Genomic DNA, 17,951 nt, shown 5'->3' on the forward strand with positions numbered 1-17,951 from the left:
CCTGGCAACAGAAGTAAAATAGTCCTCCTGATAGTTCACTCATGCCGCTGAGAGAATAGTCTGCTCTTTGTGTTCTTTTAATGTGAAAGTATTCCAGCTATAAAACGGGTTGTATTGAATTTAGTCTGAAATCATTTTTGTGCACTGATATGAGATGCAAGGCAGAAATTTAAAAGGTGTTTGTCTAAAGTCATGTCACCTCGATCCTTTATTGTTTTTTCATTCATCACACTGACCACAAGAGGGCAGCAAAATTCTTACCATAACATACAGACTATCTGCATACCAGCTTCATTTGTTTCCGTTGGAAAAAACAAACACAATGAAGACAAAATCATAAAAAATTTAAATTTATTTTAAATTATCTCCAATGCTTAGAAATACACAAAGCAATAGTGTAATAACTTTCTATACAAGCAGTTTGAAAAACAATGCAACAAACAAGTTTGTTATTCTCAGCCCATCTGTGTGTGTTTTACTCATGTCAGTAAATTAATGTTACGTCTTCTGGGTGGAAATATGGATCAGCACAGGTATTTCTAAATGTCGCTTTCAATTTGTTTACACCCAGGTTAACAATAGTTTTATAGTTTGATGGTTTTATCAGACTAGTTTGTTTATTAACTGTTCTTCTGTTTAGTAAAGCAGAAAAAAAGATATTTTAAATAAAGAGAGGGGGAGGGGTCCTCTACATGAACATGAACTTTATGGAATCAGATAAGTTATTTGAATCCAGTCAGATCCCTTGTCTTCACTTGTGTCTAATTTGCACTCAGCTATAAATATAGTTTCCATTAACAGCTTCAGTTTTTAGTTTGAACATGGTTTATTTCTTGTTGTGCAACTGTGTGTGTTTAGTTTGACATGTTTTAATAGTCTGTGTGTGGAGAGTCATTGTCATAGATATCTGGGGGGAAAAAGACAAAAAAATCCTTAAAATATGTTGAGATTAAAAACAAACATGGACGAATATTTGGTGTGAAATTACAGAAATACAGGTAACTTTAGATGGAGTTTATTACAGAACATGAAAATTTAAACTCACCACCTGCATAGTCCACATCATCATATACATCTCCTTCCCTGAAAAGAGTCAATATATATTTATGATTTAATGATATAAGCACACAACATAAGACAAGTCATCCATAAAAAGTTATAAAATTTGGAATTAAATCTACTATTCTAAAAAAAAATGTGGGAAATTGACAGGCCTTACAACAAATTCTGTATCATTGGTTAAGATACAATATTCCCTGTGCATATTTTTTCATATTTTCATGAAATGAGGTAATTAATAAACAGCTCAGATTATTCAAACTAAAAAAAAATACTGCAGAAAACAAGAAAAAAAAATCACAGATGAGCGAAGGAAGATTTACTTACATTGGAAGAAGAAAATCTTTTGACACATAGCCATCTGTGTGACAACAGCCAAAACAGAAATAATATTCAATTTATTACACCAACAAATGTAGTTAATGTGCTGTGCTGTTTTTGTTTTCATTATCTGGAAGATATTTTTTTCTAAATATATAAAATGACAATTACATTTGGAGGTTTCCATTTTTTTTTTCAAATTGTTCTTTTTTTATGTTAAACTATATGTTGTGATAAACAATAACACAATAATAGAAGCTGGTGAGCAAACAGATATTGCGTAATGTAACAAGGTCTTGCTCCATGATCACGAATGTAGAGCGCTTAATTAAAAATACACTCCTTAGGCTGATAAAATATTTGTTTTTTTAATCTCATGTACTGGTTACCCAGCTCTTTCAAGAGCGTATACTTGCTGCAGGACTCCAGAGTCGTTACCAGAGAATTGCATGGGGGGAGACGTTAGAGAACTCAGACCAGAGTTGCCAAATTTGTAGGTTGTAAACAAAATAAACAACTTTGAGGCAAATCTTTAGTTTTATCAGTGTTTCCTCATCATTACTGGCTGTTTAACTTGAGATGTCAACTTCTGTAATTTAATGACTTATACATCCTCGTTATGAAATATAAACAGAGTGAACAAATATATTATCACCGTATAGGTTGGTGAGATGATGCTGTATGAATGCTGCATTATGATCTAAAACATTATGAGCCACTACGTCCAGAATACGCTGGTATTCATGCACAATGATATTCTTGTTTTTGTTCTTCTTCTCATTATTATTATTATTATTATTATTATTATTATTATTATTATTATTATTATTATTATTAGTGCTCATGCTACCGATTACAGAAAAATGGTGTGGTGGTTAGCACCCCAGCCTCACAACAGGAAGGTCGCTGGTTTGAGCCTCGGCTCGGGGGAGGTTCAAACTTGAGGGCTGTGGCCTTTCTGTGTGGAGTATGCATGTTCTCCCCGTGTTTGCGTGGGTTCTCTCCGGATACTCCGGCTTCCTCCCACCGTCCAAAGACATGCATGTTAAGTTAATTGGTCTCTCTAAATTCTCTATATGACTGAGTGTGTGTGTGAATGGTTGTTTGTCTTTATCTGTGTTGGCCCTGTGATGGACTGGTGACCTGTCCAGGGTGTTCCCTGCCTCTCACCTGTTAAAATGCTGGGATAGGCTCCAGCTTACCCATGACCCGTAATGGACTAAGTGGTATAGATAATGAATGAATGAATAAAATCTGAGAGGGATGCAAATTATACGTACATTTTCCAGACTTATTCCGACACAGAGCTTTCTTGCTGCTGTTGAGCTGGATGACGTCCACAATTTCTCCTTTAGTCACAGGAAGGTCTTTGCTTCCTAGTTTCTTTATGATGCAGTTAGGATCCACCATCATGCAGTGCAGCACCCTGAGAGGCCCTTCATACTGGGGAAGAATGATCAGTGTACATTTTTTATATATAAAAATATATGAATATATATATATCCATATAATTGTTGATGCATTGCATCCATGTATCCGTTATGGATACAATGCGTCTCAATTTTGTGTGGTGTATATAAAGTTCCTCGGGACTCTGATGTGGGTTATTTCTCTTCACATAGTAGACAAATAATTCAGGTATTCACAGTACAGCAAATTAAACAAAAATAATAATAATTCCCTGCTATGCAGTCAACATTCTTTATCCACCACTTCAAAAAATTATTTACCTTAAATTTTTTCCTTAGCTCCTTTTCCTTTTTGGGATCCATGCTGAAAAACATTATATAACAATTTGTCAGTTAATCAAATAGTTTACAAATGCATTAACTGTCAGGTTATTTTTTCAGGCAGATTAATAAAAAAAGTTAGAGGAAAACAAATCTGGATTTAGATGCGTAAAACCTCATGACTCATCCTTTGTGCATACACGAAGGCAGAAATGTGCATATGAATGTTTTTTGATAGATTTATAAAGCCCTGTATGGTTATTAAAAAAAAATCAAAACTCAATCATCCTGAAAATTTATTGATGTACACAAAGTTGTATTCCACTCTAATTTTAAGCCATGATTGGAATCAGACAAGTTTGAGAACTTAGCCATCGCATAAAACAGACAATTTGAGCATGATAGCCTTTCAATCTGTTGTTATCACACTGAAACCGTCTGCAGGCGTTTGACGTCCCTGCATCTAAAACCTGCAGGGATGTTAAACACCTGCAGGGTTTAGACGCTTTCTGTTTCTCCTTCAAATTAATCAGTCATTGTGGCAAGCTGTTTAATCCATTCAGTTGGAGTCAGGTAGAGCAGGAAACATCTAAAACATCCACGACATTGGCCCTCAAGGCCTTGCGTTTGAGATCCCTGTTTTATGGTAAGTTATTTCACCTCTTTATCCAGTTTCCTCTCATGAAGTTAGAATTAAAATTAAATTAATTAATTAATTAATCAGAGAGGGAAATTATAATAAATATAAATAATATAAATATGCAAAAATAATTAATCATATCATGGTAACTCTACATTATTTTAAAAAGGTGTTACACGTGGTCTGAAAAATGTGTGAAATTTACAGATTTTTAGTGCAAACGACTGACACGTTATTAAAAGTTTAGTGTATGTAATAGCGATTTTGCACGCTGCACATCTGTCTCATTTCCTGCTCCTCTACAGTGAATTTGCAGTGAACTGATACCTGATTTCAGGCGGTGGTGGGGGGAAATCCTCAGCTATTGGTTCAACATCATCGTAGTCATCTGTGGACCCAAAAACAGTCAGTCTGAAACTAAAATGGTTGTCTTTTGTTCACATAAAACACAGATGGATATTAACTAATGATGCAAAAAGTATAATATACAGCATGAAAGTAGATTTTATTTTTACTTTTATTTTAAAAAAATGTGTATAATAATAGTACTTTTACATCTGCCACCACTGCTTATTATTTAGTTATCAGTTTACTAATTCTAATACGCTAAAAATGTTTGTGTGAAATGTTGTCACTCACCATCATCTTGCAACATGCTGCAGATCAAAGGAAACACAAATAAAGTGTTAGTTAGGTGGAACAAGGGAAAAGCAATTCAACCGAACACAAGCGAAACTAAATGGTTACAAATCACTGGTACATCCAACATCTGTGGGAAACGCTGGCTGCAAAGACGTAAAATGTTTTTGTTTTCAGATTAATGAAGAAAATCCAGCACAGCAGGATTAACATATGCAGCTACACTGTACCTGTCTCTGTTGTTGGACTCCATGTAAGACAGTTGTGGGGGGTCTGGAGGTGGAGGAGGTAACTCTGATGAGTTTATTTTTCTTGGTGGGAGCATTCTTGACTTTATTGCTTCGTAGTCAATGTCCACACAGGTGTTGCTGATATATCCGTCTGTAAGGAAAAATATTAGAAACAGTCACCATACTCTTATCTAAATATTTCTTCTGCCTAAGGTTTTTCTTTTTCTCACACATTATGCATTATTCTCTACTGAGAGTTTCCCAGAATGATTATAGCCTCATTCAAAGGAAGCATGTTTTTTTTATATATATATATCAATAAGCAAATACAGTAACATCCTTGTTTGCATTTTCTAGGATTCAGTTGGTCCATAAAACATCCCCAGGGTTTTATAACACCTGACCAATTTAATTACAACAGCACCCACAGGAATTATGTCAGGAGCAAAAGAGGAAACAAGGGATGAAGCAGAGAAACAGTAAATAGAAATTGTTGCATGATGACTAAACACTGGACCTTTTTTCTGAAAATTGCAATTCACTCCTTGTTTTCAAACTAAAAATAAATCCTCTTTGATCTGTGATGACCTGATATCTATTTTAGCCCAGACCTTGATTTAACCAACAGTCTAACCAAATTATTACACTAGCTGTTATGGTCTGTGTTTTAGAATCAGTGTTGAACTTTATCTTTTGGTTTCTGTGTTTATTGGTGACACGTTCTGACACTTATTAAAATTAAGTAGCCTATTGCCATTGCTCTAATTTAGGGCATGTTACATTTAATTATTCCATTATTGCATTAATTATTAAAACTAACAATTAACTTATTGTGCATTAACTGTTTTTTTCAAAGTCCATTTTTTACTGGCTCTGAATACACATACAGATAAACCACAAGTCACAGGAGGGAGGGCATGGACCGGTGTGATGTGTGGTTATTTCCACTCTGCTGACTCACCACTATGTCCATTAAAAATGGACTTTCCCTCACAATCTAGAAGGGCTGGGATTAAAATTCTCTTCTCAACTGTTACAGCAGGAAAACACACCTGATGGATGAAAATCTGGTTTTGTTTTCTCTGTGTTTAGCAGGAAGGCCGCTTCACACAGCGTTGAAATTCATTTGTTGACTTGTTGCCTTTCAACAAATAAATCATGACTTTTTTTTTACCCTTCTGTGTTATAAATATTTAATTTTATTGCATTAATATACAACTTGAGATTTAGAAGAAGTATTTTAACTGCTGCTGTGTAAAGAGAATACTGCTGTTTAAAAGCAGTTTATTTGTTTACTACGTTTTTTTCATATAGTAGCACTTTTAAAAGAAGTACACAGCTGTTGAATTCATTCCTGAATGTTTTACATAACAATGCAGTTGATCATGATTAACTGCATGATTTTCTGCGATTAATCACAAATTAAAATTTTAATCGTTGCTCAGGCATACTTTAATACCGTTCAGTGTTCATATGGATTTTGCCCTGTTTTTATGTTCTGTAACTTTCTTTTTTATTTAGCAAAGTCTGTTTCTTTGTTATTTAACTAGTTAGTTTTACTTCTGCCTTTGTTGTACCTGGTTTCTGTTTCTGATTTACACCTGCTCTGCATTTAGTCATTGCCGCCTTTAGTACAAATGCTTTTTGGTTTCTTTTGTTTGATACCAAATCCTTGTCTATCCTGTCTAGATCTGCAGTAGTATTTTCCAAATCCTTGTATCATCTGGTCCTGGTCCTGTGTTCCTCTTGTTCTGCTCTTCACAAAAGCAAATAAGTGAGGAAAATTTAGCCACTGTACAATTTTTGTATTGTGAATGGGCAATGTTTTGCTCCGTGGACCAACACAGCTATAACAGATTCTGGATTGAAAATCTGTAGAAATGGGACACCTTGTCCTGTTTCCTTGCAACAGTTAAGATGTTATTAAATGAGTTAAAAGCTGTGAGACAAAGCCAGAGAATTTTTCTGATCTTGTAGTTAAAGACCATAACCATCTGCATGTTATGACCCTTTAAATGTTATATACAGTACATTGTAAAATGGGAGCCATGGATGGGCAACTGTATTTAAAAGAAGCAACAACCATAAGAAAGAAAACTTAAAGTGATCCTCATAGATACAAGAGCATGCAAAGGATAGAACAGCGATTAGATAATCTGACACAACCACACTGGTATCAGTTGATAAGAAAAAATGTTTTCTTTTACTGCATTTAAGGCAGAACTTTGGAAAGAATATATATAAATGGGATGGTGAAATCCTTGTGTGATGATTAAAAAAAACTGCTGCTGGGCTACACAGGACTTCCAAACTGGAATCTATCAGCATGCCTATCAACATTAAATGTTTTAGCATCTATCTTGTAGATTTAAAAAGCAGAATTTCAATCCCAGAATTACAATAGGGACTGTAGAAGGAAAACATTATCTGGCCTTTCTATTGACAGACATCCCAGCTTCATCCACTAGTTTAATTTTGCAATTCAGATTTGAAGATTTGTAATACACCACTGACTGAAACTCACATTTTCCATTCATGGAACGAGCCAACCATTTGCCTCCAGGGTTATTCTTCACACGGATAATTTCCACACTCTCTCCTTGTCGGACGCTAAGGTCCAGTTTTCCCCCTCCGTGCCAGTCATGCCGAACTTTGGCCGTATGAAGAACGTCTACCTCGCCTTGCAACTACAGAGGCAAAAAGTATAGAGAACAAAGGCACAGTTTATAAATAAGGATATTTAGATGAGAATAAGAGCAGGAATGCAAAGGACCTCAGTGATCCAGAGCAAACTGGTCAGGTCTTTGTGTTACATGTTTTGCTTCTTTACCTGAAAGTTTTTCTTCAGTTCATTCTGTTTTTTCTGAAGCTCCTGCTTCTCCCTTCTCTCATTTTCCAACTGCCTCTTCTCTTCTGCCTTCGTTTTCTTCTCAACAGCCACATGTTTTACATCAATCTGGTTCCTTTAATAAAAAAGAAATAACTTGTCAACTCATAAGTTAATTACCTAATTGTCTCTATAGGTTTGATTCTTTGGGAAAAAAAAATGTACATATTTTCACACCAAATTCACCTGATAATATGATCCTCATTTTGCATAATACACTTTTTGAAAAAAAAATTTTGTTTAGTTTTTTTTCCAATCTGTCTACATTTCTACAACCTCTTCTGGACTGTTTTTTCACAATATCCTGCTTCAACCGCAAATTCTTGCAGCAAAAGAAATAAGCAGAAGATATTATAGTTTATCACATAAAGCACCATTTGAAGAGCTGCAGTTCTAACACATACTTTATGTCAGAGCTGCAGCAGAATTAGCTGTTTGATCAGTGGTTGCAGCCACAACACATGCTAAAATAACAATCGCAGCACTGGAGGCTGCAGAAACATCATGAATCTGCAGTCACATTTTACTTACAACAAGCAGAGAGTCAATTAAACAAATAATGACTCAATCACGACGTTTACACTTACTCATCAATATGCTCATACACATCATCATCATCATCCTGAAACAGAAAAAAGTTTAATTTACCTCAACAGAGCAAAAGACTGTATTTTTTATTATCAGGTTAAATGTCAACCAGTGTAACTTTCAATAAACACACACCCCTTAATGTTCAAGTCAAACCTTTTAAAGAAGTACAAATACTCATGCTCAACTGTCATTTGTATTAACACTCACTCACACACACACACACACACACACACACACATATATATATATATATGTGTGTGTGTGTGTGTCTATGTATAGGGAGAGAAGAGAGAGAGAGAGAGAGAGAGAGAGAGAGAGAGAGAGAGAGAGAGAGAGAGAGAGAACTTTAATCTACTACTTACCCCGTCCATACATTGTGAACTGTTTTCACTGCATGACTCTGCAAAGTTATAAAGCATACAAATTTGCTCTCTATTTGAAAACATTGCATGTTTTTCTTTAATGTTCCAAAATTATATTAAAACTTGACTTTTTACAAAGTTATTCACGGGCATTAAAAGATTAGCTTTAAAAACAAATGTAATAATTTTTGTGGGGGTTACCATTTTTGTCAAAGCTTCCAATATCATCGTAGACATCCTGTTCCTCCTCAAAGTCGCTGAAATTAGTAAATAAATCGTAATATTGTTAATTATATCTGCACTAAATTAAATGCTGAACTCCATTTTTTTTTTCATTATATGAATGAAAACAAAAAAAAAAAAAAACAAAGACACAAAGAACAGCACAGCAAAGAGTAAAACAACTAAATGTTTCTCAAGATGTCAGGATTTATGATTTATCTGACCAGGTCACCCTTGAAAAAGAGATCTCAATCTCAATGGAATTTTTAACCTGCAGGTTTAATAAAAATTTAAATAAAAAAAATGTGATACTGTGTCATGATTTTTTATTTATGTTATAGTCCTGGGCACTCACACTGAGGCGATCTGGCGTGGCAGTCTGTAGGGTCTGGTGGGTCGTTGTGGAAGCACTGGGGGACTGATCACTGCTGGTGAAGACGTCCTGCCTGCTGAGCCTGACATGGAACTTGTTCCCTCTGAGAGATGACAACACCCACAAAGAAATGTGAAAAATTAAGTTAAAATCTTGTTTTAAACAGTGCAAGAAACATTTCACTCTAGCTGCATTTGGGGTTGTAGTTGAAACAGCTTGCATTAGCTCAGTCATGATTCATATTACTTTTCACCTCTTTTTTTACTGTGCCAAGTCAAAAATAGGACAGCACAGGAAATTAACTAGTTTTCCTACTGACTATGCTAATTTATCTTAGACTTGTCATTGTTTTTTGCCTGGCAAATTATCTTAAGTAAAAAGAATCGTCTGCAAAGAAAAACACATTAAAAACAGTGTATATGCACAGAAAATCCGAGTATATTTTTTTTAGAATCATGACTTACCATCACTTTTCTTTTCAGCTGGAAGGGCACCTTTTTGCCTGGACTTCCGAAAGGGCTCCAGACTGACATTAGGGGGTCGTTTGGGTTTCAAAGGCTGGGGTCCTTCAGGAGGTAGCGGTCTTCTGAGCGGAATCACGTCTCCTGAGTTTTTCTGGCGGGGCTGCTGTCGGAGAGGGAGCGCTGTAGACGAAGGCGATGCTCCAAGACCTTGAGCTACAACTGGAGCTAGGGGTGGGGTCAGTCTAGTACCTGGAGGTCTCTGGTGCCTCAGCATCATGTTCTGTAGCATCTCCCCAGTCTGTTTGACCTTGTTGGTGTCTGCTGGCTCAATGGGTGGTCTGACAGCAGAAATGGGAGGTGGTCGAGGGAAACTAGCCGGTCTGGAGGGTATGAAAGATGGCTCTGCCCTCGGGAACCTCATCAGACTCTGGCCAAGTCCAACTGGAGGCACTACTGGTGACTGTCTGTTGGCCAGCTCGCTCTCAGTTGGAGAAAGGATGGCTCTCCCAAATCCAGGTCGTGGAGATTTTGGTGAGCCACTGTCTCGGCTGCTGGTGTCCGAGGTGCTGGTCTTGTTGTTGAACCTGGCCCTCAGAGCCTTCACATCAACACTCTCCTCCTGAAAATAACAAAAGAGCAAAAATTTATCTGCAGATGCTCTGACTCTGAAGCAGGAAGTTAGCAGTGCAGTGCAGAGCAAGGCATGCCCCCCACGCATAAATACACAGCATTAGTTAAACTCCTACACTGACTTTGCAAAGTGAAAATGCACAGTGCAACAACTCTGTTTCCTGGTTTTGATGTTCAAAGAGTGAACAAGTCTATCTGCAACACACAAAACCTTTATTTACACTCCTCGTAAATCTCTAAAGAAGTTAAAAACAAATTAGACCATTACAGTAAATCATTAGTAATCTTCTTTATATTTGAACAGCTTGTTTAATTTAAGTTTTATGAAGACCTTTCATGTTAGTAAAAGTTGGGATAAACAATCTGACACAAAATTATTTTATTATATCCAGCACTTTTTATTTTTTCTTGTATAAGTTTACAACACAGAGAGAGCCACATCATGGCCGAAGTCACCCAGCATGACAACAATTCTCTCCTCCTTTCTGTTCCTTCCAGCTCAGGATAAAACCTGGCTAAGTTCAGGAAGAAATACACTATTCACCAATGATAGTCCTCAACTTCAGAAAAGCTTCAGAAAATACTTAAATGTTTTTAGTTGACATCACATAAAGTATGAATGTTTGTAACAATCAGTCCCATAAGTAGCTTTACCAGGGGTGTCAAGCTCATTTTACTTCAGGGGCCACATACAGCGCAATATCACCTAAAGTGGGCCAGACCAGAAAAATAACAGCATAATAACCTATAAATAACAAAAACTACTATTTTTCCCTTTGTTTTAGTGCAAAGAAGTACAAGTACAAATCACATTGATACACCTCTGAGATGGCAAAACAGTCTTTGTGTGTGAGGGAAAGCTGGCATTGCAAAACACACCACTCTAACCAAGCTGATTGAGTGACTATGGCCATTCAGTGTGTAAGTACACACTGATGGGACACTGTTTGGCTGACGTGAATCACAAGGAACATCAGCAGACCAACAGGGATGTTAATTTTATACCAGTAATGCGCACCCAAAGAGGTGGTCTCAACCAGTAAGTACTGAGACTGATTGCTAAATGAATTGCAAAACCGATGTGCATGTAGAAAACAGCTGCTTTGAAAATTAGACGTATTTCAACCTCAACCATAATTGCTTACCATCTTTTCTATCTTTAAAGTATTTATACAGACATGGACAACATTGCTGCCATCCCTCTGTCAAGAAAAACAAAACCATGATGGTCACTGAAACAACTTGAAACTGACTAAATGAATAAGAAATTTAAAAAACAGTTGAAAATCAAACAGACACAACCTTTTGAGTCAATCACTGCAATCCGATTCCTGATTTCTGTAACTGTCAATGTGACTTCTGCATTTTGTGCAGAGGTAATTCAGCAGGTATTTTGACCCACTCCTCGTGAGCAAACTGCTCCAATTGTCTCTAGTTTGAAGGCTGCCTTCTCCAGACGACATGTTTCAGCTCCTTCTACAAAAGTTCAATAATACTTAGAGAAGGACTTGGAATAGTACAAAGTTCTGCTTTTAGCCCTTCTTGGATGTTTTTAGACCCATGACCTGCTTGTTTATATTTTTCCTTCTCCTGAGACGACTCTGTCCTCCATTGTCTGTGGTCCATGATCAGAGTGTACACACCATGTCACCAAACAGCACAGTGAACACTTGTTATCCATTAAACAGCCAGACTTGCTGATTACAAGTTTGTAGAGACCTGTGATGGTAATTATAGGACACCATAGTTTAACAAGTCCTGGTCAATTTATTTAAAATCTTATCAAGGGATACCATCATTTTTGTTCAACCCTGTTTCATTAATTTTATTTCTTTTAAATGATTCAGTTTTGTTTGTTTGTTTGTTTTGTTTTTTTATTTATAAATATTTTGGTCAGTGTCAAGTTATTTCAGTGACTTTTGTGGGGTTTTTTTTCATTAACAGAGGTGTGCCAACAATTATGTCCATGTCTGTTGCTCTATCCAAATAATGTTAGTTTATATCCAATCAGAAAGTAGTTAAAATATTTTAGTAAAGTTTCATCATCTTATTAAATCTGACATGAACCGAAGGAAACAGTTCTCATTTTGAACACTCATGAATGATTGACCATGTTTCACCTTTAATGTGAAGCACGTTGAACCCTTTCCTTCCTCTTTACAAGAATTGTGACTTATGTAAAAATAACTTTAAATATGACATCAGCTCTGATGGGGAAACATTCTGCTGAGTCATATTATTCTCCTAACGCTGTCGTGTATTTATTCATTTATTTATTATTTATGCCTTTTTAGAACAGGTGTTACCAGATGTGATATTTTATGATTTGGTTATTTAAAGTCCAGATGGCAATAACATGCAAACTAGAGCTTGTATACGTAAACATGACCTCCAAGTGAGCATTGTTATTAGTAACAGCTTTTTTCCTCTGCTGTAAAAAAAATTATATTTTATGTTCATCCACTTTTTCCACGCCTGTTGAAGTAATCTGTTTTCTGCGTGTGATCAAGCACAGACATTTGCTACTTTATTATTCGAGATGTGGATATTCAGAAGTCATTTTCTGTCAAGGGTTTTCTGTAAATTGAGTTGTAGCTAATGAAATAGCTTTCATGCAATTTATTACAACATTTCTTCAAAACATCTTGCTAAAAGTTTCCAGTTGAAAATGTAAAGAAATGTTGTTTGATGTGTTTTCCCCTGAAAGAATCTTCTTGTCTTTCTTCTTTTTTTTTTAACAAATGAAACATGAGAGGAATTCAGTAAAGTGAAAGGAAGTTATGGTAAACTCTGCAATTTGCAGACTGAAATCATTTCATTGGTTTAATTGAAACTCAGTAGGCAGAGTCAGGAAACAGTTTTTCAGAGCTTTCATCACCCAAGATTCAAAACTTTATTTGAAAATATTTTAAATATGATTGACATCAAGAGATCTTTAATGAAAACAGGAGCATTTTATTTACTACCGATGCCACCTTACTTTCAAACTGATAAAGGAATCACACTAAGGAAGGATATTTTGTCTGAATATAAAGTCAAACAAAAGAAGAGCAGGAAGTTCTCACAACCACACACCTCTACCTCAGCTAGCATCCTGCACTGGTTACCATGGATGCACCCTCTGCACCAATAAACTGCAGGCTCTGCTGTGTGTCTTTTGTTATGCTCTCTCTCTTATTACAGGGAGCAAAGGAAGCATGAAAAAAATTCTTTCTTTACCACAAAGCATGCACATACCAGCACACAGGGCTCCACTTTCAGTCATAAGTGCCTGCAGCAGAGACGGCGTGTGTGCTTTTGCAAGAGTGTGTATTGTATCTGTGACATTTTAACTCAATGGTCTCACCACAGATTATATGAGTGCAGGTGTGAAGGGAAAAAAGAGCAAACTAAAAGTAAACTTTTATTAATGTGTTCTACAAATAAAGTCTGTAAATTATTTCTTGAGCAGATAGATATTATAAAAGGACAGCAGATGCAGCTGAATAATTAAATAATTTGATTTATTTGAAATTCAATGGTTTTGATGTCTCTTTACAAGCTCAAACAGCATTTTCAATAAAAAAATTTGAATTTCAGCTATCACTGACACCTTTCTTTATAATATAAAAAGATATAACAGGCATGCAACATGTAATTTCAGCTAAATGAATTAGAAATTACAGCTGTCACTTCCCTTCACAACAGAAGACTAGATCAGTAAAAGCGAAGTTATATGTGAACAAAGTGAATGATCAACCAATGATAGCTCGGTAATAAAGCTTTCTTTCATCACCTGCAGCATAAGTGTTGCCTTTTTAACTCTGACTTCCCGTTTTTACAATAAAAACCATCTAGTTTCCACAGTGTTGTATTACAGTTACATGGCAAAAGAAACCTGAGGTAAGACCCACAGAAAAACAAGAAATACCTGGTGAGGGTTTAGAGCTATATATGACATTTAATTATACTTAGAGACCATGGTGGCCAGGAGGAAATTACCAGGACTAGACATCCAGCACACACAGAGAAGTGTGAGAAGTGCGGTGGAGGAGTTTTAGATTTGTTCATTGAGTGATTATATATACAAATATAACAGATAAATAAAAAGATAAATTAATAAAAGTGTAACTATAGTTATCTTACCATATTTGCCTTTAGCGATGATTTATTACTGAATGATATGTTCCATGTCCAGTAGTTCCTCAGTATCCAGGCTTGTGCTGCCGCTCAGTTACATCACCTAAATTTACTGCAAAGGAGGAAATGTGCTGCAATTCAGGTTGAGCAAGAGGTTAACCGACAGAAGACAAACAGCAGAAACATCGGTGTGATGTCATCCAGATTATTTAGTATCTTCCTGAAATTAATTAACTTAGTTAATTAACATTAACTACAAAGAGCACTATTTATCCAAAATTATTTTTTTCTCTAATTTACAGAATGTGTGTATTTTCTGTTTTCTTTCAACTCTATTATCTGTATGTGAATACAGAAAGTTTACTTGGTGTTTTCTAAGCGTACCTTACCACACACAACTTTGAAAACTAAAGAAAAATAAAAAATAGGACAAATTATTTTTAAAAAGTGTCATTACAAAAGTCATTATATACTGATTAAAGTTAGTTTATGTAGTTCATGTTGTCAGATATTATAAATGGTCAATTTCCCTAAGGGACTTTACAGCTTGTACAACATCTTAGATGGGGTTAAAAAAAGAAAAGAAATGAAAAGAAAAGAAAAGAAAAGAAAAGAAAAGAAGAAAAGAAAAGAAAAGAAAAGAAAAGAAAAGAAAAATAACTTCTTAAAAACAAGCTGTTTATTAGCCAATTTTAAATAAACCTTTAAAAAGGGCAGCTGATTGAATATAGATGAAGGATTATAATTCATGAAAACCAAAAATGAAAGGAAAAGTCATTTTAAAAAGTCCCACCTGAACTCTTTACAGTAAATAATCAATATAATTTTAATAACATTACTCTTTAATTCAAAGACTTTAATGAGTAAATTATCAAACCATTTCCAGTTTATACAAACAGCAAATATTCAAGGCAAATTCATCATCTTCTGGTTTCATTCTCCAGATTGTACTTAAAGCAGCACAATTGATAATAAGTTAAATGTAAATCAGCAACAGAGATTCTGGATTTATGCACATTTAATATCTAAAATAATATTTGTGTGTTTACTTAATGAGCCACTATTTACTTGTCGGCAATCATAACTGATGACTGTCAGTGTTCAGAAATCAAACTGCAAGATAATCTCAGGAGGAAGACTTTATGACGTCATTTTAGTATTCACAACCATCTCAGGGATTCTCCACTCTAACCAGTACATCACAGGAGGGACTGGTTATCCAAGCTGGGGGATCTCGGTGCTCCTGTATTTGCAGTAGGAGGGTAAGCAGAGTTTAAAGGGATGGGGTATCCATTCATGTATGGAGGTGTAGCAGGAGAGCCTCCGGGACTTCCTCCTACCACGAACCCAGTTTGAGGGAGCACAACGCTCTGAGCCTGCTGGCCTCCTGGAGGGGGCACTGTAACACATGGTGGTGCCCAGGCGGGCATACCACCAGTCATGGGCCACTGACCCCCCCACTGGTTTTCCAAAAGCCCCTGCTGACCCAAGGGCATCGAGGTGGGAAGGTGTGCTGGAAAGGAGTATGGAGAGCCCCCTATTGGGTGAGTGGGGAACATGGAGAGGATCTGAGCAGCAGACACTGTTTGCTGTGGAGTTTCTGAAAAAGACAATAAATAAAACCAAGAGCGTTCTGAAATCTGAAGCAAAGAAAAAGCCATACTGTACTGAAACGTGATACTCTTAAAAGTATGAGGATTAGCTTGTTTTTCTTAAGGTTAAATCATGCTTCCTTTATTGGCTGCCAGTTTACATGCTTCTAGGAAAAAATAATAAAAAACATTTAGCCGTTTGCAAAAGAAAAGCATATTTGTTCCCTTCAGGTGGTGTGTGCCAAAGACAACTTAAAGGGGATGAACACAACTTTCCAAATTGCGATACAATATGTTTTCCTGTCTGAGCTGGCACTCAAACTCACATGACCGACTGATGCCTTCCAGATATGATGCATAACAGACCAGACACCCCTGGGAGTTAATGTAATGACTGATAAACAGTTCTCTTCATTTTCTGCTATAAGTAAAATGCTACAGTGTGTCCCACAGGGTGTTAACACTAACCTGGCTGATAGGCACATGAGCTCTGGATGGTTGATGGGGGCTCCTCCTGCTGAGGTAAAAACAGCTCCATCAGTTCATTTCTTGAAGAGGTCTGTAGACAGAATCACAAAAAAGTCTTTAGTCTCATTTTCACTTTGAACTACTATGAGGACAATCGTCTTTTTAGCTGTTGTGTAGCTGTCATTTTTTCTGTGTGAGAGAATTTCTGCAAAAAACTGCTGCATTTTGATACCTGGTTTGACAGTCCTGGTAAAGGGTCAGGTTGTGGACTAGCATCTTTGAGAGCTGCAACCTAAAGGGTAGACATGAATTCCATAACTTGGATTAAAAAGAAGAAACATAAACAATAATTAAAGGATGAATTAAAAAAGACTGAATAATTAAAAGATTTTTATTAAGATTTTATAGCAAAAGTTTTCTTCTTCTATTTTTTCATTTACCTGAGCTGGAGAAGCTGAACTGTCATGTAAAAGGACTAAGGACATGTTCTGGAAGAAACAAACAAACATTCTTGGGAGAAAAAAGCAAACAAAACCAGATTGAGAAGGACTTGTAGAGTTTTTCACTGACCTGTGGCTCTGCAGGTTCCTGTGGGGTCACCTGGTCCACTCTCTGACAAACCTCCTTGATGTCAAGAAGGACTGGATAAGCCTTATAAACAGATTAAACATTACTCACTGAGTACACTTATTGCAGGGTTTCACAGTGTCAACACAGAACATAAAATGACAAGCATCCACATTCCTGATGGACCCATGGGGTTGTTTTCGTATCTCGAGTTAATGTTTCTTTTTCAGTGTATGTAAGAAATGCCATGACAGCCCATATGCTTGTCTGTCATTGCTCTGTGTTGTTACCAGGTTGGCCATCTTGAAGTAGAAAAGGACATATGAATCTTCATGTTGGTAGATGTAGGCCAGAGCTCTGGGGTCGGACTCATCTTTTGTCAGTGAGCTGATCTTGCTCCTGTCATGACCTTGAACAACAAGCTGAAAAAATGGACAATACAAATACATTTTTTTTATTTTAGCTAAGTTAGTACATATCTGTTAAATGTTAAGCTAAAAAGAATCACCAAGAAAACTCCCCAACAGCTTCATTAAGTGCAAGAAATGTTTTTTTTTTTTTTCTTTTTTTTAAGTGCAGGCAAAGGTCAGCGATGGTGAACAGAGATGGCAACAAACGGGGAAAGGTAGGAAACCACAACAAAAATCTGTCTGAAAACACCAACAACCAGGACAGTTTTATTAAAAGACTCACCCCGGTTCTCTCATTCACAATTTTCAAGCCATTGGAGCAGATTTTCAGCCAAACTCTGAGCTTGTGTCGCCCTTGTTTCCTTGCTGCTGCTTCAATACCCTTAAACACACAAACACACACACAAACATTGTGCATGTGAGAAGAATTAGACATTGATATGAACTGTGGAGAAACAAAAAAAAAAAAAAAAAAAAGTCAAGATACAGAAAGAGCACTGGGTCCTTCGTTATGTAAAAATCTCATTCCAAGATAGATAGTTCATTAGTGCACTTGGTATGGAAAACTTGTACATCTGAGCAGGAACCATTAAAGCTTATTAAATTGATCTATTTTATCTATTTTACTGTAGATTTTTTCTTTATGT

General features: G+C 36.2%; 2 protein-coding genes across 2 annotated transcripts; both read right to left on the minus strand.

The window, feature by feature from the left end:
• Nucleotides 1-334: 334 nt before the first annotated feature.
• Nucleotides 335-14,387, minus strand: si:ch73-40i7.2 (FYN-binding protein 1). Its single transcript, XM_042005212.1, has 16 exons — nucleotides 14,274-14,387; nucleotides 9,519-10,137; nucleotides 9,037-9,157; nucleotides 8,661-8,716; nucleotides 8,460-8,497; nucleotides 8,094-8,128; nucleotides 7,450-7,582; nucleotides 7,144-7,306; nucleotides 4,620-4,770; nucleotides 4,390-4,406; nucleotides 4,078-4,138; nucleotides 3,111-3,153; nucleotides 2,661-2,823; nucleotides 1,387-1,420; nucleotides 1,046-1,083; nucleotides 335-907 (listed from the first exon to the last, which is right to left on the minus strand). Exons 1-16 carry the CDS (start codon nucleotides 14,274-14,276, stop codon nucleotides 870-872), a joined length of 1,713 nt encoding a protein of 570 aa, XP_041861146.1. The 5' UTR covers nucleotides 14,277-14,387; the 3' UTR covers nucleotides 335-869.
• A 1,079-nt stretch (nucleotides 14,388-15,466) lies between these two features.
• On the minus strand, nucleotides 15,467-17,740 carry LOC121653030 (disabled homolog 2-like). The gene is made up of 7 exons (XM_042006212.1): nucleotides 17,588-17,740; nucleotides 17,185-17,316; nucleotides 16,898-16,978; nucleotides 16,768-16,815; nucleotides 16,560-16,619; nucleotides 16,328-16,418; nucleotides 15,467-15,867 (listed from the first exon to the last, which is right to left on the minus strand). The coding sequence occupies exons 1-7, from the start codon at nucleotides 17,738-17,740 to the stop codon at nucleotides 15,467-15,469; spliced, it is 966 nt and encodes a 321-aa protein (XP_041862146.1).
• Between the last annotated feature and the right edge of the window lie 211 nt (nucleotides 17,741-17,951).

Source organism: Melanotaenia boesemani, chromosome 14 (genome assembly GCF_017639745.1).
Source record: "Melanotaenia boesemani isolate fMelBoe1 chromosome 14, fMelBoe1.pri, whole genome shotgun sequence".
Lineage (NCBI taxonomy): Eukaryota > Metazoa > Chordata > Actinopteri > Atheriniformes > Melanotaeniidae > Melanotaenia > Melanotaenia boesemani.